We start from the raw sequence: 19,810 nt of genomic DNA on the forward strand, positions 1-19,810 counted from the left end.
CACGGTAGAGCTGAGATGAGGTTCCTGACTCTTTCTGCTGTATTCATGGATCAGACTAGGTGTTTTCTAGTTTTGTAAGAGAGGATTAGGTGTCATGGAAGAACTAGGGTAGCCTAGGCTCTCGTGCTGATTTTATTTCTGCATGACTGACTATGTGTGATGGTGGGCAGAGGAAGCCACACTCCAGACTTCCCAAGGAGTTGTATCAGATGAGCTCAGCACCTTAGATGTCTAATAGACATTTGCTAAATGTGACTGTGGGAAGGCATATGATGCGAAGGGTTTCCCCATTTAACCGGGGGCTGGCATTATATGTTCCAGAAGTGACAAAGCGAACAAAAAGGAAAACTACATATTATTCCGGTATTGGAATGAATGGGCTATTTTCCTGTTTCTAGAAAGGTTGTATTAAATTTACATTTGTTTATTGACTGATTAAAAAGAATATTTCACTTGAATATGTATTTCTTTGATTATTAGTGAGGCTAAACTTTTTCCTATGTTTCCTGGCTATTTGTATTTTCTCTTGTATTTTTTCCTTGCATTACCTATTCATGTTCTTTGCCTAGATCCCAGTGTATTTCTAGTTCTATGCTTAACTTCCCCGCAAGGGAACTATTAGAATGATATGGTATTGTTACTAAATGGGTGAGCTCAGGATATCCTTTGGGAAGGCAGTTAAAGGATAGACGAAGCACTTTTCTTACTATATCAATAGCCAGTCAAGTGGCTACATAAGGAGTCAGGTACTAGAAGCTAAGGACACTGAGACAGGTGGGTAATAGAGGTTGGGTGGCAGCCCCCAGTAATGTTGTCTCTTGCTTTTCCTGGACAGAGTTTTGCCGGATTGACAAGCCCCTGTGCCACAGTGAGGATGAGAAGCTCAGCTTCGATGCAGTCCGCAGCATCCACAAGCTTATGGATGATGATGCCAATGGTGATGTGGATGTGGAAGAAAGCGATGAGGTGAGCCCTCTCACCCTGCCATGACTCTCTTCTCTTCCTGTGTGAACAGTCTCTGAAAGCTATCTAGACAGACCATTCCCTGTAAAGATGGTCCTGATACCGCCTTTTCTCTGGAACTTGTCCCTGTTGAGGGAGATGATTCTCAGCAGAGCAGTCTTCTAGGGGCCAGCTGGTCCAAGTGCAGGCCTTATGTCTGCATCAGTGCCTGGACTGGCTTCCGTCTGCCTATAGGCTAGAAGCACAGCACTGACTGAGCTGTGCTGTTTGAGAGGGAGAGGGAGCCCAAGGTTAGTCTCTATAGTTTCCCTGAATCTTTATGATAATCCTGCTATAGATGGAGGGCATCAGTCTGTATTTACTCCATGCTCAGCCCTGTGTTGGCATGTGGGAAAGAAGGTAAGACAGTTAGGTTTTGCCCTCTGGGAGCTTATACTCTGTTTGGGAGGAAGAAACAAGTGTTCTTAGAAAGATCATTCCAAATTCCAGGCTGCAGTTACTAGGAGCCAGTTGAGTGGTCCAGATAGTAAGAACAAGAGTAATCTCTAGATGGAAAAAACTGTTATTGTTTCACCTTTTGGCAGAGAGCCCAGAGTACAAAGTTATCATGTGTGAAAGGATTGAAAGATTTCATTTGATTTCATTTGATTCCACATGAGCCAGCAATATGGTGAACCTGCCAAGTTGTGCCCAATCTGTAATAGTGATCTGGTGTAATCATGAGAGGGGAGGTAATCCTAGTCTCTCCTCCCTGCTGCTTAGCCCACCTTTAAGTTTTGAGTTCAGTTTTGTGATCTCACATTGTCAGAAGCATTTGGAATGGAGAGAGACTATACAGAGAGGACTGATGTGAATGATGAAGATTATAGAAACTATGAAATGGAGAGCATTCAGTATAATTCAGTATTTATAAGTGTCTATTATGTATGTGCCAGGCACTGTTCTAGACATGGGGATGTGGCAGTAAATAGGACAGATACATCTGTCTTCATGTAATTTATACCCTAGTGAAGACACTTTAGCCTGGAAAAGAAAAGTTTCAGATAATATAATTTCTATCTTCAAATACATTAGAAATGGAGAAATCAGACTTAAATAACACCAGTGATAACAATGAAAACCACAGCACTATCATTTATTATATTGTTACTCTACGCCATACACAATGTTAAGCTCTTTGCATAGTTACTCTTTTAACCTTTTTGACAGCCTTATGAAGTTGGTATCATTATCAGGGACTGGAGCCTGGAAAGGTTGTTGAAGGACACACTAGCTATGAGCACAGATCTGATTTCAAAGCTCATGCTATTAAGTAGTGCTGTATTGTTTCTCTTATTCTAGGGCAGAGCCAGGACACATGTGGGGAAAGTAAAATATAAGCATATTGTTCTGGAATAAAAATTGCCTGCTAGCACTATCTCATCGTAGAAGAGACTTCCTTGGTAGGTAGGTAGTGAACTCCCTGTCTCGGCAGATGGACGAGCACAATACAGCATTCCACTGATTGGTCAGCAGCGAGGATCCTTAGATTAGGTTGAACTATATAATGTCAAAGGGATTTATAAGAGCCAAAATATAGTCTTCCTGGAGGAAAAGTAGAATTTGGATAAAGCGGAAGAGGAGGGGCAGCCTGAGGAGTAGGGAACGAGTGAGCAAAAATGTGGAGATAGTAAGAAGCATGGTGGGTAGGTTTGGTTAGACAGAGTGACTGTGGTAGAAAACTGCAGGACCAAACCTGCAAAGGAAAGTGGGGCCCGGCCCGCCAGGCTGAGATAGGTGTACTTCTTGAACCTGGCAATTGTAAGTTCTTGAGCAAAGACAGCAACAATGATGAAAATGTCTAAACTTTCAATTACATCTAGACGTGTCACTGGTCCTCATAGGACCCAGTTTTGGCTATGCTAAGAGGGCCTTTCTCCTGGTGGTGAATGAGGCCTAGGGGTGTCCTAACCCTCCAAGGGCCTGGCCACAGGCCTGGGAGAGGGATGGCACACAGTTAATAAGGCGATGTGATCTAAGAACCACAAATTCCTGGATATCTTTGTCATCGCCCTTCCTTTTTTTTTCACTTTCTTCTGAATTGCTTTGTAAATGAGGGGAAGAAGAAAATGTTCTTTTTAGAGGAATGTTACCACAACAAAAAGCTCATCAGCACAAACTGTTCTAAAATAACACAAAAGCTGTCACCCTGCTCTACGCCAGTGGCGAGCTGTTCTTTTTCAGCATAGCTTCTGCCTGCCTTGGCTTCAGCTACTCTTCCTATAATCTCAGGCCTCTGGTGGTTAGAGTAGCCTGCTAGTCTGGGTTTTCACGATAAGTCACAAGCTACTGTCTTTGAAAGTGAAAGTAATTTTAGCAAAATGTGCTTAAGTCAGTCTAACCATATTTGAGACAACCTCAGAGTATAGGACCTAACTAGAAAGTTGGGTGGACAACTCAGGGTTTATTGGGTGATGAATACAATGGCACTGGAGAGGAGAAACCTGGGCATCAGGGACCTGAGATTTTTCTGGCCCATTTAAAAGCATTGCTGATTACCTGAGGACCTTAGAAGTCCAAAGGGATACACTACTCTATTAAGGCCTCATTTATTTAGTCTTATATCAGTAAGTATTTCAGACAATGGAACTATCACCTCAGTACTAGATCTTTAAAAATTTTAGCCATTTTTAAAGTAAGTCTTTTTCTTACAGATTATTGTGAGCAGAGTGTTAACTTTCTTGAGAAAATTCAAAGCATGTCTTCAGGGCTTCTTGCACTAGATTCCTGCATGCACAGTTGTAAACAATGAATTTAGACTTATGGTAAACTGAGACTCAGCAAGTATTTTATAGAAAATATAATATTGTTTGAGTCTGGGGCAGCTAGTTTGGCTGCTCAAGTGCAGTCTTTGCTTGCTTCTGTCTTAGATAGTAAAGGCTGTAGACTGCGGGCCCTTCAGATGAGCAAGATGGCACTGTTGGTAATGGTGCCTTTCTTGCCAAGCTGGCAGGGAGTTCTACCAGCCTGGCGGTGTGGGAATGCATGACCTATGTTCTTTTCATAGCTCTGGAGGGGACACTGCCCATGTGCAAAGGATTTACTGCGGTGGGATGGTACTATCAGGTTGTCCTGACAGTCTGAGGTGGACAGACAAGGGCCTGCCTAAAACCACTGTCCCCTTGACTGGACTGGACTCTTTGAGAGCAGTGTTATTTTCTTTTCTGGAGCCTTCATGAAAAATTAAGGGAATTTATTCACCATTAAACAGATTCTTATTCAATACCTTTTATGTGCCAGGGCTATGTGGTAGGGCTATGGATTTCATAGTAAACAAAACTGATAAAAATCCCTGCTTTTATAGACCTTGCATTCTAGTGGTCTGTATGTCACAGGTAACTAAGTAATGAGTAAACTTTGAAATTAGGCAGAATTGTGATCAGATTATAGTAGTTTAGTGACTTCCCCTTTGATTATTTTAGGGTAAAATTGGTGGTCAATGATTCTTATGCTTATAGGGTTGTTTTAGGGATTGAAAGAATAAGTACTGTTAAAAGTTGCCAGCACAAATAAAGGACTCTCAAAACTCAACAATAGAAGACAAGCAACTCAATAAATAATGGTGGGACAAAAAAGGAACAGACACTTCATCAGAGAAGATATATGGATGGTAAATAAGCATATGAAAAGATAGTCAATATCATTAGCCATTAGAGAAGTGTAAGTTAAAACCACAATGAGATACCACTGCACACCTAATAGAGTGGCTAAAATTTAAAAACTGGAAAATATCAAGTGCCAGACAAGAAGGAAGAGCCACTGGAACTCTTGCTTATAGAGTGTCTTATAAAGTTTAACATAATTTACTACAGGGGCCCTAATTCTATTTCTAGGTATTTACCCCTATAGATAAATGAAACTTTATATTCATGCTAAAACCTGTACACAAATGTTTATTGCAGCTTTGATCATAATCCTCCAAAACTGGATACAAATCAAATGTCTTTCAATATTTGAATAGATAAAAAGCTATGGAATGCTATTCAGCAATAAAAAGAAACAAACTATTGATGCACACAACTTAGATGAATCTGGAAGGCATTGTGCTGAGTGAAAGAAGCCAGTAACTTTCTGAAAAAGTTACATACTATATGATTTCATCTATATGACATTCTGAGAAAGGTGAGGCTATAGGAATGGAGCCTAGATTGGTGGTTACCAAAGGTTAGGAATGTGGGGAAGATTTGACTACAAAAGGACAGCATGAGGGAATTTTCTTGGGCTACTAGAATTGTCTTGTGTCTGGGCTGTGAGAGTGGTCACAAGAAGCTAAATATGTATTAAAATACATAGAACTCTGTCCCCTCCACACCAAAAGTTAATTTCATCATATTAAAAAAAAAAAGTTCCCAGCATAGTACCTGACACATAACTCAAGCTCAGTGAATGCTACTTACTTTCCCTTTTCTTTTTCCTCTATATGTCCAGGAAAGTTACCTGCATGACAGTTGTATTTTAATGTTTGCTTGACTGACTGACTGATGTGTTTCTCTTACCAAACTGAGAACCTCCTCAGGGCAGGGACTGATTTATCTGGTTTGTTTGTCTTTGTTTCTCCAATGCGCAGCCAATCTTGATAGGAATTTGTGCTTAATCACTGCTTGGAATGATTGACCACCGATATCACTATGACAGCCTGGTGTCAGGCTGAGAGGGAAGTCTTGTGCAAGGGTGTGATCATACATTTTGGGGGTGGGGATGGGTAGGTAGCACTAGAAGCCTGGGAAGCTATAAAAGCTACTTATCCTTCTGTTAGTGTCTGTGGTGTCTGGTGTAGTAATATAGCACAGAGTTAAGGGTTTGTGCTCTAGAGTCACACAGACCTAGAGCCTCTGAATATTCTAAAAACCCCTGAGTTGTACAGTAAATTGGTATGTGAATTATATCTCATAGGTCACTTCCCGCTAGCCTTTTTGTAGCCCAACCCCTAAGAATCTTTAGGGCTCTATGAAAAACACTTTGAAAACCATGCTGATTTCTGTCCCCATTTCTCCCACTCCTAACTTGGCAGATGTGTAGAGGTGCTTCCAAGTCTGAAGTACCGTGGTTTCTGAAAGCAGAGATCTCTGGTTAGCTGTCAGCTAGGTTGCCTCTGTTCCTAGGAAGGGGTAGATGACTGCTGAGGACAGCAGACTGAAGAGCTCTGAAGCATTCTCTTTGGGAGAATCCTCCCTCCCTTTTTTCATTTTTGTATCTGTCACTTCTGGGGAAGCAAAGATGGCAAGAAAGCTATGGGAGAACACAGATGTTAATACCCTCTCACCCATACGCCAGGGACCTGAATCAAATTCTTGGCCCTTAACATATGGACCTCCATAAGGGTAGATGTCAAAGGTAGCTGGCTAAGTAGCCTTAGTTTTATTTTTCTTTAATTCACCTTGTACTCACGGCCTCTCTTTGATTCCCACTGCTGCTACTATGCCAGCCCCCGGGAGGCAGAGCTTTCCCCTTGGCCCCTGGACCCAATCCTGAACATAGATTTTTCTTGATTCCTTTTTGCACAGCTTTCACAGCCTGTAGCTTTTCCCTTCCCTTCCCTTCCCTTCCCTTCCCTTCCCTTCCCTTCCCTTCCCTTCCCTTCCCTTCCCTTCCCTTCCCTTCCCTTCCCCCTTCCCTTCCCTTCTCTATGCTTCTCTCTCTCTCTCTCTCTCTCTCTCTCTCTCTCTCTCTCTCTCTCTCTCTCTGGCATACTATACATAAAATAGGGCAGAAAAATAATTGCAAACAATTATTCAAGTAACCTCAGTATAGTTTTCAATGTACACATTTCTGTTGCTGCAGTAATTCTTCTTTGACCTAAAGGACTATTACATTTTGGAGGCACTTTTCTGTTTTTTTGTTGTTGTTGTTGTTGTTGTTGTTTTGTTTTGTTTTGTTTTGTTTTTTGCCTTCTAGCTCCCTGCCTGTCAGTTTGTACAACCACCATCTTGTCTCCTGTCTCAGGGACCATTCTGAGAACCTGCCTTTAATCTAGGCAAAGCATAGATTGAATTCATCTCAGGCCTTTTGATAAAACAGAGATGACTGATACCATGAGTGACATCATTATTTATGTGAAACCTCCTTAGGCTAAGAAAATGACCTGGCCGAATTTTTCCTTGTAAATGCTTAATTATAGGATGGCTGTAGCATTTACCTACCAGGAGTCTACTTACAGGCTGCAACCCCCACTGAGCATGAGTTCCGTGGCCTTGCTCATGAATTCAGCCCTAACTCTTGAGAGTTTCTTAGAATAAAGTATTTGGACATGGACATGGACGTTTTAAAAGTCTAAAGTATGAGATTTGGAGTCTGACCTGAGTTCACATCCAAGCTTTTCAATGTACTAGCTGTAAGGCCTTATAATTTGAAGCCTCACTTTCTGCCATCTGTGAAGTAGAGATGAAAATAAGGTACTTAGGCTAGTGAGAGAGGCAGATATATAAATTGACAATGACAATAACACATTTTAAAGGCTCTAATGGTGGTGTCCACAGGGGACTGTGGAATTTCAAGAGGAATAAGAGGTAATCTAACATGTGCTCGTATAGCAGAAGACACATTATCGACCAGCCCTTGGGGAAGGGTACCAGTTGCTAGACAAGCTGGGCTACACATCAGAGGGAGTAGGCATAGTTTGCAATCTGTTCCAGTGCCTTAGCCAGGTACAGGATGAAGCAGCAGCTCCCCCAGATGGTACCTCTCATGTTTTTAGGAAAACCCAGATGGTGGTTTGCTTTGACAGACAGGGGAATTCTTTCTTACTACGAAGACTGCTATATTCCTTCCTCCCCATTTTGCTGGTGAGTCTGCTTTGTCTATTCTGGATGGCAATCCTGTTGATGACAGATTAGTTGTAATGTTTCTCTCTGTATGTGTCTGTATGTGTATATGTCTGTGTGCCTTCATGTTTGTTTCTTTATATGTGTACGTACATCGTTTTACGCTTTTCTTTATTTGTATGTGTCTTTCTATATTTGGATATGTCTCTGTGTATGACAAGAAGTGGAAGGAGGAGAGGAACACTCAGCCAAAGAAGTAGGAGCTGAGAGAAGTCCATAAACCAGGTTAAGGATTAAAGAGAAGGCTCGGAGCAAAAGCTTAGGCTACAGTACAGTATTCAGGACTTAGAGGTAAGAGCAGAGCCAGAAGTGTAATCAGGAACCCAAAATGCTGTTACTCTAGGCAGGATTTGGGCCCTACAAAGTGGTAGGCCGAATGCGGTGGTCATCTAGCAGCCAGAAATGGTCAAGCTAGCAGAGAGAGTAAATCCCTGCTTCAGGTATTAAGCTTCTGACTCTTCCTATCCAATGACGAATCTGCGGCAGGCTCCCAGGGCCCTGCTTGCCTTCAGAGACAGAACTGAAATTTGCATTTGTTTATTTGTATGTATACTTATGCAAGACTCAGTGTGCATGTCTGTATCTGGTGCATCACATTCAGTATACTTCATGGTGTTAGAAACCATTTGTTTCCAATGCAAAGTCTGATTCATTTGAGGATCAATGACCCTTTTCTCATTTGTTCTCATGTTTTCATTCCCTTCTTTCTCTCTTCAAACATATTTAGGATTTGCTCTGTGCTGGGTGCTGGATATACGAAGACTAATAAGGAAGATATATTTTCCGCCTGTAAAGAGCTCACATATTAGTAAAGGAGAAATATATGCATATTCAATCCTAATAGGTACCATGACAAGACATAGGTACTGTACGAGTACAGAAGAGGGCATTTTAACCCCCTCTAGGGTACCAGGAAAGAATACCCAGAAGAGGTGATAGCCGAGATGACTTTTAGGACATGTATAGTAGTTAAGCTGGGGACAGAGGTGAGAAGGGTATATGAAGTGGAGGAGCGAGTGTGGTATCCTTCAGGATCTGTGTCAGTGGTTCTTTTAAGCATGGAAGGGGAGGTTGGAGATGAGGTTGGAAAGGATGGCATTAGCCAGATTTTTGCCATATTGAGAAACTTGAATTTTATTCTAAAGATACAAGCTAGAAGGAGTGAAAATAGAGACAGCTCTAATTTTTACTAAAGGTACATTAGGAGCAGGCTTTGCAGAGCAGGCGAAACTAGAACTTGATTTTTAAAGATGAGCAGGGGCTTACTAATGAAGAGAGAAGGAGGAGCATTTTAGGAAAAAGGAATTTTATGAGTGAAAGCAGGAGGCAAAAATATAATAAAGTTGGGAGATATCATGTAGGGAGGTGTCTAAAGAGTAGTTTCTTCATCTATAAAATAGCGAACCAGTAGACACATTATGTGGCTGATATGGGGCTCAAATAAGATAGGAGATATAAAGAATCCTCTGTAAACCATAATGCTAGGTACAAATTTCAAAAGTAGTTGTTATCATCCAGCTTCTTCTCTTTTCCTCTCAGTTCCCAGCAGCATCAGGCTCTCCAACGTGTAAATCAGGTAGGCATGCACCCAAGCAGTGTGTGTCTGAGTGGGTGAGAACCATGCCCTCTTTCATCTAGCCACCCATCATCTTGAAGAGGATGAGCTAAGATTAGAAGTTGCTGGGACTCAGCGGCTGAGTGCTGGTTCATTCAGGATATACCATTCTCCACAAGAGTACGAGTCCTCTTGCCTAGGGACCCAGGTTCAGAATAGTCAAACATTTATGAAGCACATTCTACATATAAGCATTGTAAAGGACTGTACCTTAAGTGATCTCAGTTTCTCCACATTGTAACTGTGAGGTAATCTGCATTTTATAGACTCCGGGTGATATAGTGAGGAAGTGGCAGAGATGGGATTTGAGTCTATATCTGTGAGTTTCTTTTTCCTATATGTCACTTCGCAAGCTTTCTTATATCTCTGAGTGGTGAGCAAGCTCCCTGATTAGTTGAGATTGAAACACCATGAGGGCTCAGGCAGTGCAGGGTTGAGGGGGTAAGAGAAAGGTTTCTGGGCACTGTTTTGAGGATTGAACCATTGCACTTTACCCCACACAGAACAGTGGTTTTTGCTTTCAAGGACTGACACTTTTCTATATATCTGTCTTACACAAGTGCTTTCAACATATCTGATTAATTTCTTTGTCCTTGTGTCCCAGCACAGGACATGTCACATATTTAACTGCTCAGTAATTGCCGAGTGGGCAAATGAATGAATAAATACTTCTTAATAAAGGCTTCTAGAACTCCTAATGTTTTCACTACTCCCTTCTGCCTTCTTTCGTGGTGCTGTGATACTCTTATAGGAGATTTTGTTCTTAAGGACATTTTTTGGGGTATTGCTCATCGACACCTGAGCCTAAATTCTTCCTCTTGAAGTTGATTAGGAGCCAGAAGATTCTTAAAGAGGGGCACGAGTTTGTCTTATTTTCTTATATTCTTTGTTCCTAAGCCTACTACCTCACTGTCCAAAGGTGAGTGGCATTCATAAGGAATACATGGTGAGCCCTCGACTTTTTTACCAAATTTATTAAAGTTAATGTTTCATTTTGGAAATGGAACCCAAGAGGTTTTCCTGTTGTTGGATGCTTGGTTTGGTTTGTGTTTCCCAGGGTTTTGGAGAGCCATATATAGGGATGGTAGTGTGGGGAACAAAGTTGACTCTTGTTCATGGGGATTGTAAGGGAGAGAGATTTCCTTAGTACTTCAAGCCATAATGGTGAGAAGATTGGGTGCATTTAGTAGAGGGGTCAGCAAACTATGACTCCCTTCCTGTTTTTCATATAGTTTACAAACTAAAAGTGCTCTTATATTTTTAAATAGTTGGGGAGAAAATACAAAGAATAATTTTGTGACATGTGAAATTTTTATGAAATTCAAATTCCAGCATCCATAAATAAAGTTTTATTGGCACTCAGCCACTCTAATTCATTTACATGTTGTTTATTGCTGCTTTCACGCGAGAACAGTGGAGTTGAGTGGTTATAACAGAGACCGGATGGCCCACCAAGCCTAAAATATTTACTGTCTGGACCTTTACAGAAAAAAATTTGCTTGCTTCCTAATCTAACCTTTGAAAAATTTTAAACAGCTCAATTGAGATATAGTTTACATACCATACAATTTACCCATTTAAAATGTACAATTTAGTAGTTATTAGTACATTTATAGATATGCGCAACCATCACCACAGTCAGTTTTAGAACATTTTTGTCACCTTGAAGAGAAATCCCATACACATTAGCTATTGTCTGTCCCCTACCTTCCTATTTCCCCCAGCCTTCAACTACTTATCTACTTTCTGTCTCTATAGATTTGCCTATTCTGGACATTTCACATAAATGGAATTATATGTGGTCCTTTGTGAATGGCTTACTTCACCTAGCATAGTATTTTCAAGGTTCATCCATGTTGTAGCATATATCTGAACTTTGTTCCTTTTTATGGAGGAACGATATTCTGTTGTATGGACACTCTGCATTTTGTTTATTCACTCGTCAGCTGATAAGCATTTGGGTTGTTTCCCCTTTTTGGGTGTTATGAATAATGCTGCTATAGATGTGTTTTTTGTGTGGACATGTTTTTAGTTGTCTTGGATACATACCTATGCATAGAACTGCTGTGTTATATGGTAACTCTATGTTTACCTGTTTGAGAAACTGCCAGAATGCTTTCCAAAGTGGCTGAATCATTTTACATTCATGCCGGCAGTGTATGAGGGTTCCAGTTTTTCTACGTCAACACCAACACCTGTGATTATCTGATTTTTTAAAATAATGTTTTTTATTTTTCATTTATAGTTGGCACATAATATTATATTAGTTTCAGGTATCTACCATAGTGATTAGGGAATCTGCATAACTCAAAAAGTGATCACTCCAGTAAATCTAGTACCGCTCTGCCCCCATACATATTTATTACATATTATTGACTATATTCCTTGTTATACTTTGTATCTCCATGACTGTTTTGTAACCACCCGTTTGCACTTCTTAATCACTTTGCTCTTTTTCACCAACCCCCAATCCTCTCCCATCTAGTAACCCTCAAAATGTTCTCTGTATCTATGAGTTTATTGGTTTTTCTTTTTTTATTGTTGTTATTATTTATTTTATTCTTTAGATTCCACATGTATGTGAAATCATATGGCATTTGTCTTTCTCTAACTGACTTACTCCATTCAGCACAATACCCTCTAGGTCACTTTACTTTTAGTCTCTGTATGTCTTTTGATCTGGAGTGAGTCTCTTGTAGGCAGCATATATAAGTCTTGTTTTCTTATCCATTCAGCTACCCTATCTTTTGATTGAAGTATTTAACTCTTTTTCATTTGAAGTACTTGTTGACAGATATGTAGTTATTGCTGTTCTTTATTCATATTTTCGATCCATATATTTTCTTCTTCTTAAAGAAGTCCCTGCAACATTTCCCATAATACTGGCTTGGTGGTGATGAACTCCTTCAGCTTTTTCTTTTCTGGGAAACTCTTTATCTGTCCTTTGACTCTAAATGATTCTCTGTTGGATAAAGTAATCTTGGTTGTAGGTCCTGGGTTTTCATCACATTGACTGCTTGCAAAATTTTTTGGAAATCAGCTGCCAGTCTCGTGGGAGCTCCCTTGTAGGTAACTAACTGCTTTTCTCTTGCTGCTTTTAAGATTCTCTCTTTGTATTTAACCTTCAGCATTTTAATTATGATGTGTCTTGGTGTGGACCTCTTTGGGTTCATCTTTTTTGGGACTTTCTGAACTTCCTGGGGTATGTCCACTTTACCAGGTTAGGAAAGTTGTCCATCATTATTTCTTCAAATAGGTTTTCAACTTCTTGTTCTCTCTCTTCTTCTGGTACTCCTGTGGTGCGAATGTTGTTATGCTTGATGCTGTCCCATAGGCTCCTTAAATTATCTTCATTTTTTAGATTCTTTTTTCTTGTTGCTGTTCTGATGGGTGTCCTTCACTACCCCATCCTCTGTATCTATGCTTTTGTCCTCCGCTTCATCTACTCTGTTGATTCCCTCTAATATACTCTTCATCTCAGATATTGTATTCTTCATTTCTGACTGGCTTCTTTTTATAATTTCCATCTCCATTTTTTTTAAAAAAATTATATTATGGTGACATTGGTTAATGAAATCCAATGTTTCAGGCGTACATTTCAACAATAAGGCATATATATATTGCATTATGTGTTCACTGCCCATAGTTAGATTTCTTTCTGTCACCTCATTTGACCCCTTTTACTCCAACTACTCCAATTCCATTTTTGAAAGTTCTGAGTTCATCTACTCTTCTCTTAAGTTCGCTGAGCATCCTTATAACCAGTGTTTTAAACTCTGCATCTGTAAGATTGTATGACTCCACTTGTTTAGATCTTTTTCTGGAGCTCTCTTCTGTTTTTTCACGTGGGACATATACCTTTGTCTCCATTTTGGCTGTCTTTTTGTGTCTCTTTCTATGTACTTAGTAAAGCTCCTAAGTCTCCTGGTCTAACTAGCATCGCTTTGTGTGGTAGAGTCCTGTGGGGCTCAGTGGCACAGTCCTGAGAGGGGTCCAGCTGCAGGTCAAGTTTAGCCCCAGCCTATGCTCCTCTGGGACCACCTGGTAAGAGTCAACAAGCAATCCACAGATGGCTGCCACCCATACTATGCTTATAGTTACCTCAGGATGCCGCTCCAGAAACTGAGGCCAGCTGCCACCAGTGTGGGCTTGGAGCTACCTAGCAAGGGACACAGGACACACTGAGGACACCATTGGATGTGGCTTTGGTAGGGCCACAAGTTGGGAAGGACAGAGTTTCCGAGAATCCTCTGGGCCAGTTTGATCACATCTTAGCTATGGCGGCGCCTATGTATACAGGCTGAGAGTGGGGAGGGCTCAACAGAGGAACTATGGGTCTGCCAGCACTTCTGCCCGGGAGAAAGCTTCCACTCCAGCCCTCGTCCTAAAATCGAGAACTCAGTGTCCCCCCGTAAGTCCCTTGTGCCCATCCCCGAGCAGCCGCCCCAGGGCCAGAGCTCAGAGAGACTGAGTCCATTACTGTGAAAGTCCGGTCACAGTACCTTTAAGAGGAATGGCGGCACCTGGCGGCTGTAGCTGCCATAGCCTCTGTCTTGCTCAGCCCATGTGAGACTGGGCCGCCTCATATCTCCGCCTGGTCCTACCATTCAGGGGTGATTTCTTATTTCTCTCCTGGTTGTAGGACCTCTGTTCATTTAGACCCAAGGTGACTCTGCTTTCTGTTTGCTCTGTGGCTTCGTCACAACTCTGGCATCATCGCAAGAGGAGATGTACAAAGCCTGTACCCTACACCGTCTTGCCTGGTGATCTCATCTCTCTTTGATATCTGCTTTTTGATAACAGCCATCTTAGTGGATGTGAAGTAATTACCTCATGTGGTTTTGATTTGAATTTTCCTGGTGGCTAATGATATCAAACTTCTTTTCGTGCGTTTATTGACCATTTTTATCTTTTGGTTGGAGAAATGTTATACATATCTTTCCCTATTTTTAACTGACTATTTTTCTTTTTACTATTGTGTTGTTAAAGTTCTTTATGTATTCTAGATACAAGTCCCTTATCAGATATATCATTTGCAGATATCTTCTCCCATTTTGTAAGTTGACTTTTCTCTTTCTTGTTCATGTCATTTGAAGCACAAAAGTTTTCAATTTTAATGAAGTTCAGTTTTATCTATTTTTTGTTATTTTTGTTGCTCATGCTTTTGATGTTATATCTAGACTCTATTGTCAAATCCAAGATTATGATGATTTACCCCTGTGTTTTTTTTTCTAAGAATTTTAAAGGCATATGAAACTTAACATTCCCCGAAATGAGTTCTAAATCATCTCAACCGAAACCTGCCTTACACATAGCCTTCTCCATCTCAGTTGAAGGCAATTCCATTGTTTCAGTTTCCTGGGCCTAAAAACTCTTTGAAACATCCACAGTTCCTCTCACACCTATTGGTAAATCTGGTGGGTTCTACCCTCAAACTCTGTCTGCAGTCTAATAATTTTTCACCACCACTCCACTGCAAGCACTGAGGCTCAATAGCCTCCTAATGAATCGCCATGTTTACAGTCTATTCTTTATGTACCAGCCAGAGAGCTTTTTTTAAAAGTAATTATCAGATCATTTCACTTCTCTACTAAAAGTCCTTTAATGGCTCCATTTTTATTTAGTGTGAAAGCCAGAGTTACTTATAAGAGTCAGCAAGGCCCTGTAAGACCTGGCCTCTAGTTATCATTATACTTTCCTCTCCTTCATCCCTCTATCTTGGTCACTCACTCCAGCCACACTCATTGCTGTTCCTCAGACACCCTTGTTGTTCTGTCTTGGAGCCTTGGTTCTCGCTCTTACCTATGCCTGGAATATTCCCCACTCTGCCTTCCCCAGATAGCCACTTTGATAACTCTCTCATATTCCTAAATGCTTTGCTTTTTTTAGACTTCACCTTATCAGTGAGACCTTTCCCAGATTACCCTATTTAATAATGAAATCTGCAACTTTACCTCATTCCTGGCATCCAGAACCTCATTTATTTTTGTTTGAACACATCACTTATTCTTGTTTGCTTATATTTTATTTTCAAGGACCTATCACCTTCTGGATTCTATCATTTGTCTAGAATATAAAGTCTGTAAGAGCAAGGGATCTGTTTTGTTCACTGCTAAATCCCTGGTGTCTAGAACAGTACCTGGCTCATTGTTGGTACTCAGTAAATATTGCTGAGTGGTGAATAAATCTATTTTAGAAGGAACAGATTCATTTTTTCATATGGATTAAAATTACTATCTGGGGTCACTTACTAGCTTTAAGAACTTCCTTTAGTATTTTTTTTTTAAGTTGTGTCAGCTAGCAATGAATTTTCTCAGTGTTTGTTTATTTGGAAATGGCTGTTTGCCTTCATTCTCCTTTCTTATCTATCTATCTATCTATCTATCTATCTATCTATCTATCTATCTATCTATTTTTTGCCTTCATTTTAAAAAGGTAGTTTTTCTGATGTAAGATTCTTGGTTGACAGTTTTTTCTCTCAGCGCTTTGAACATGTCATGCCACTACTTTCTGGCATTTCTTGTTTTTGATGAGAAGTTAGCTGTTAATTTTAAAGTTAGCTTCCCTTGTATGTAAAAAAATCATTTTTATCTTGCTGATTTCAAGATTTTCTCCTTGCCTTTGGTTTTAGTATTTTACTATGACATGTCTGTTTGCAGATCTCTTTGTATTTATCCAGCTTTGAGTTTGTTGAGCTTTCTAGATGGGTAAGTTAATGTTTTTTAGTAAACTTGGGAATTTTCCAGCCATTATTTCTTTGATTATTTTTTTTTCTGCTGCTTTTTTTTTTTACCCTCTCCTTTCAATACTCTCATTGTGCATGTATAGATGAACTTAATGGTGTTCCACATTTATCTGAGACTGTTCATATTTCTTCATTCTTTTTTCCCTCTGCTTTTTAGATTGTGTAATCTCTATTGATCTCTCTTAAAGTTTGTCAAGACTTTCTTTTGCTGGTTCAGATCTACTGTTCTGCTCCTCTTCTGAAATTTTCAGTTTATTTATTGTACTTTTTAACTCCACAACATTCATTTGGTTCTTTTATATAATTTATATGTGTTGATATTTTTTATTTGATTTGACATTGTCATCCCACACTACTTTTTTTTTTTAAATCATGGTTTCCTTTAGTCTTCGAAAATATTTATAATGGCTACTTTCAAGTTTTTTTGTTGTTGTTAAATCTGAAATTTGGTTTTTCTCACAGTTTCTGGAGTAGAGGGTCACACTTTTAATTTGCATGTCTCATACTTTTTTTGTTGTTGGAAACTGGACATATTAGATAATATGTTGTATCAACTCTGGGTACTGGTCCAACCCCTCTGGGGCTTGCTGTGATTTGCTTGTTTATTTGTTTGATGACTGGCTAGGTTATTTTAGTGGTCATTCCCACCACCCCACACAGTGTAAAGCCTCTGATGTTGCTCCTCAGAGGGTGCTGCCTTAGATATGCCCACAGTCACATTTGGATGACAGTGGTTTTGGCAGAGCTTTCTTTGACTTTCTCTTTCTAGGACCACACCTAGCTGTTTAGCTTTGTTGGTTGCCATCTGATTACTCTATCATTTTTTCATCAATGCCCTGGGGCACAAATTTTCTCCACAGACGGTCCAGTCATATTAGGGCTCTTTTGAAAGTATAGTTAATAAGAACGCATTTGAGATTTGTTCTTACCCAGGAAGGGCTCCTCCCAGCTGTGTCTTTCTCTTGTTCTCACTAGAAAAATTTCCAGCCTACAGTTTAGCCTATACCTCCAATGAATCCACCAATCTTCTCCCAAATCCTTTCACCACAACTTTTATGTTTTTGAGAGAACCTTTAGCCTTGAACTTCTTCATACCCTGTTTCAAATAAAACTATTTCCTTTGGGAAGAGATTCGAAGCTTCCTGTTTTAAGGCTACTTCTCCCCCAGGTAAGATCTCTGAGCCATAGTTCTGGTGCTGAAGGTGGAGACAGGGATGTGCTTCTCTTTGAGTGACACTCCCACTTCGGGAGCTGAGCACTCTGAAGAGGTGGCAGTAGCCTCAGGTCTCTTTGGCTTTGCTTCTCCCAGAGCATAATTGCTGTTGTACCAGCCAGGGCAGTGGCATCAGGGCCCCAGTACTTTCGGTGGTGCTGCATCCAAGGCGAAGCCCCTGTTCCATAAGTGGGCGATAAGTGGAAGAAGGGAGGCTCACTTCCTGGTTGGACTCGTCTAGAACTTAGCCTTAACACAGGTAAGTGGAGGCAGGATGAGAAATGCCGATGTTCTGTCCCTTGCAGGCATTTGGCCTTTTAACTGGGAGCTTGGGGTAGAGGGAGCACTGTGTTCTCGACTGCACCAGTCCTGTGTAGAGGTTCTGTCTTACTGATTTGGAAGAGGAAGAGAGAAAGCAAGTGTTAGTTCAAATGCCACAGACTCTCATTGTTCTTACTGAATTTTAGTAGATCTTATGGAGCAGATGTCTCTTCATTTGCTGTGTGCCTTTAGGACCATTTCCATTGACTTTATATGGTTGCTTTTTAAAAATAAGTTCCCCTAGTTTCACTGGAGAGTGGGTCCATGGATCTTCTCTCACTGTCAAGCCAGAACTCCACTCCAACTCATCATTTAAAAAAAGTGTTCTTACCCAGAATGCATTCAGTCTATGCTGTGTATTCATCCTTTGTAAATGTGACAGTATTGACCTCAATTAAGATAATCTTTTCTCTCTCTGGAAATATTTTAAAATTAGCAATCGGTTTCTATCCTTCTTTTATAAGACAGAGATTCCTCATTCAGTTGTCCTTGGCTAGATTGGATACTTTGGTCTTGGTAGTTTGTAAGATTGGAGAGGTCAGAGTTTCTGAGTCTTTGCCATCTGACCAGGTACCTAGCAAGCTGCAACCTTGATGATGCCTCTAAGATTTGACCTGTGTCATGGGCCCAATGTAATAATCTGAGGACATCAAGGATGATTCCATGACAAGGACTGAGCTTTATCATCAACCTCAGAGGGATTCTCTGTACCTGCATATGTGCTGGGTGCTGGATATATAGGAATAAAAGGAAAGATGAAGTTCCTGCCTTAGAAGAAGTTCTTTTAGTGCTGAAAACAGCCATATGAGCAGATAAGAATACTACAGTCAGAGAAGTGAATGCTGGGATCAAGGCACAGAAGAGGAAGGCCTAAGTTAATTTTACCTATGTACAGAATTGCTGGTATGTAATCTGGGTCTGAAGAGATGACTAAGAGTGGTCAGGAGAAGAAGGCGACTATTTTAACTGAGAGAATAACATGTGCAAAAACATTAGGTGAAGAGCCTGGTACTTTGAGGGAATTTCAAGTAATTATTATTATTGAGGATGAGAGAAAGTGGCAGTTAATGTGGCAAAGAAGGCAGGTAGGGGCCAGCCCGTAGAGTTACGTCTGTAAGGTTGTGAAGTTTCAATTTTAAGTGGAATTAAAGCTTTCAAAGTAGGAATCATTGAGTAGAATAGAAAGGACCTTAGAGATCAGTAGTGCCTTGTCTTAACTGTATTTCTGATCTCTTGGTACATGGCCTTTATATAGCAAACACTTAGGAAATATCTATGTTTTACCTCCTCTGTGGGTCTCCTTTACATATGAGAGATCAGCATCACTGTAATAGTGGGCTCCAGGATTACATTCTTAGTATCTTTATATTTCTCTTATATTAAATATATTAATATTTAGGAGAACTGAACTTAGGAGAGTGTATGTTATGCCAGGGACTATTCTAAGTTCTTTTTGTGAATTAACTCATTTATAATAACCCTTGACATGAGGGCATTATGAAGTTTTTACTTCATATCATTATCTTCATTTTACAAATTAATGTTCATGATACACTGAAAGTAAGTGGTAGAACCAAAATTCAAACTCAGGCAGCCTAGTCCTAGAATCAAACTGTAAACCATCATGCTATACTGAACCTGATCCAGTGTAACCTCTGGCCTCTTACCAAATATCTTCGTTTTAGATTGCCTGACAATCTTGAGACCTTTTTCTTCTGTATAGTAACAGAATATGCACTGACTAGTTGTTATAAGCTAAGCACTCTGTTGGGTGTTGTAGGCCAAACTCAAGTGAGGGACATTCATTCAGTTATTTAATCACCACTTATCCTACTCTGTGCCAGGCCCTTGGAGGTGTGCTTATGGAGCCAAATTAATTATTCATTTGGGTGTTTCAGAGAAATTGCAAGGTGCTGGATAAAAAGATAAATGAGAAATAAAATACAGTTTCTATATTTGTATTTGAGTTGCTTAGGGAGAGTAAGAGGGGTAGTTAAATAGTACTTCTAGTATAATAGGATAAGTATTGTCATAGATGTATACCCCATCAGAGAACAAATAGGATAGTGCAGCTTACTTGCCTGGAGAGGTCT

General features: G+C 40.2%; 1 protein-coding gene across 2 annotated transcripts in view; it reads left to right on the forward strand.

Annotated features, from left to right (window-relative positions):
* The window catches only part of STIM1 (stromal interaction molecule 1), a 173,675-nt gene that overhangs the window by 86,628 nt on the left and 67,237 nt on the right, over positions 1–19,810 (forward strand). For both annotated transcript variants that reach the window (XM_016157946.2, XM_016157947.2), the window contains exon 2: positions 836–966. In XM_016157946.2, coding sequence (XP_016013432.1) covers positions 836–966 — 131 coding nt within the window. The remainder of the gene's footprint in view (positions 1–835; positions 967–19,810) is intronic.

Source organism: Rousettus aegyptiacus, unplaced genomic scaffold, assembly GCF_014176215.1.
Source record: "Rousettus aegyptiacus isolate mRouAeg1 unplaced genomic scaffold, mRouAeg1.p scaffold_m13_p_5, whole genome shotgun sequence".
Taxonomy (NCBI): Eukaryota; Metazoa; Chordata; class Mammalia; order Chiroptera; family Pteropodidae; genus Rousettus; species Rousettus aegyptiacus.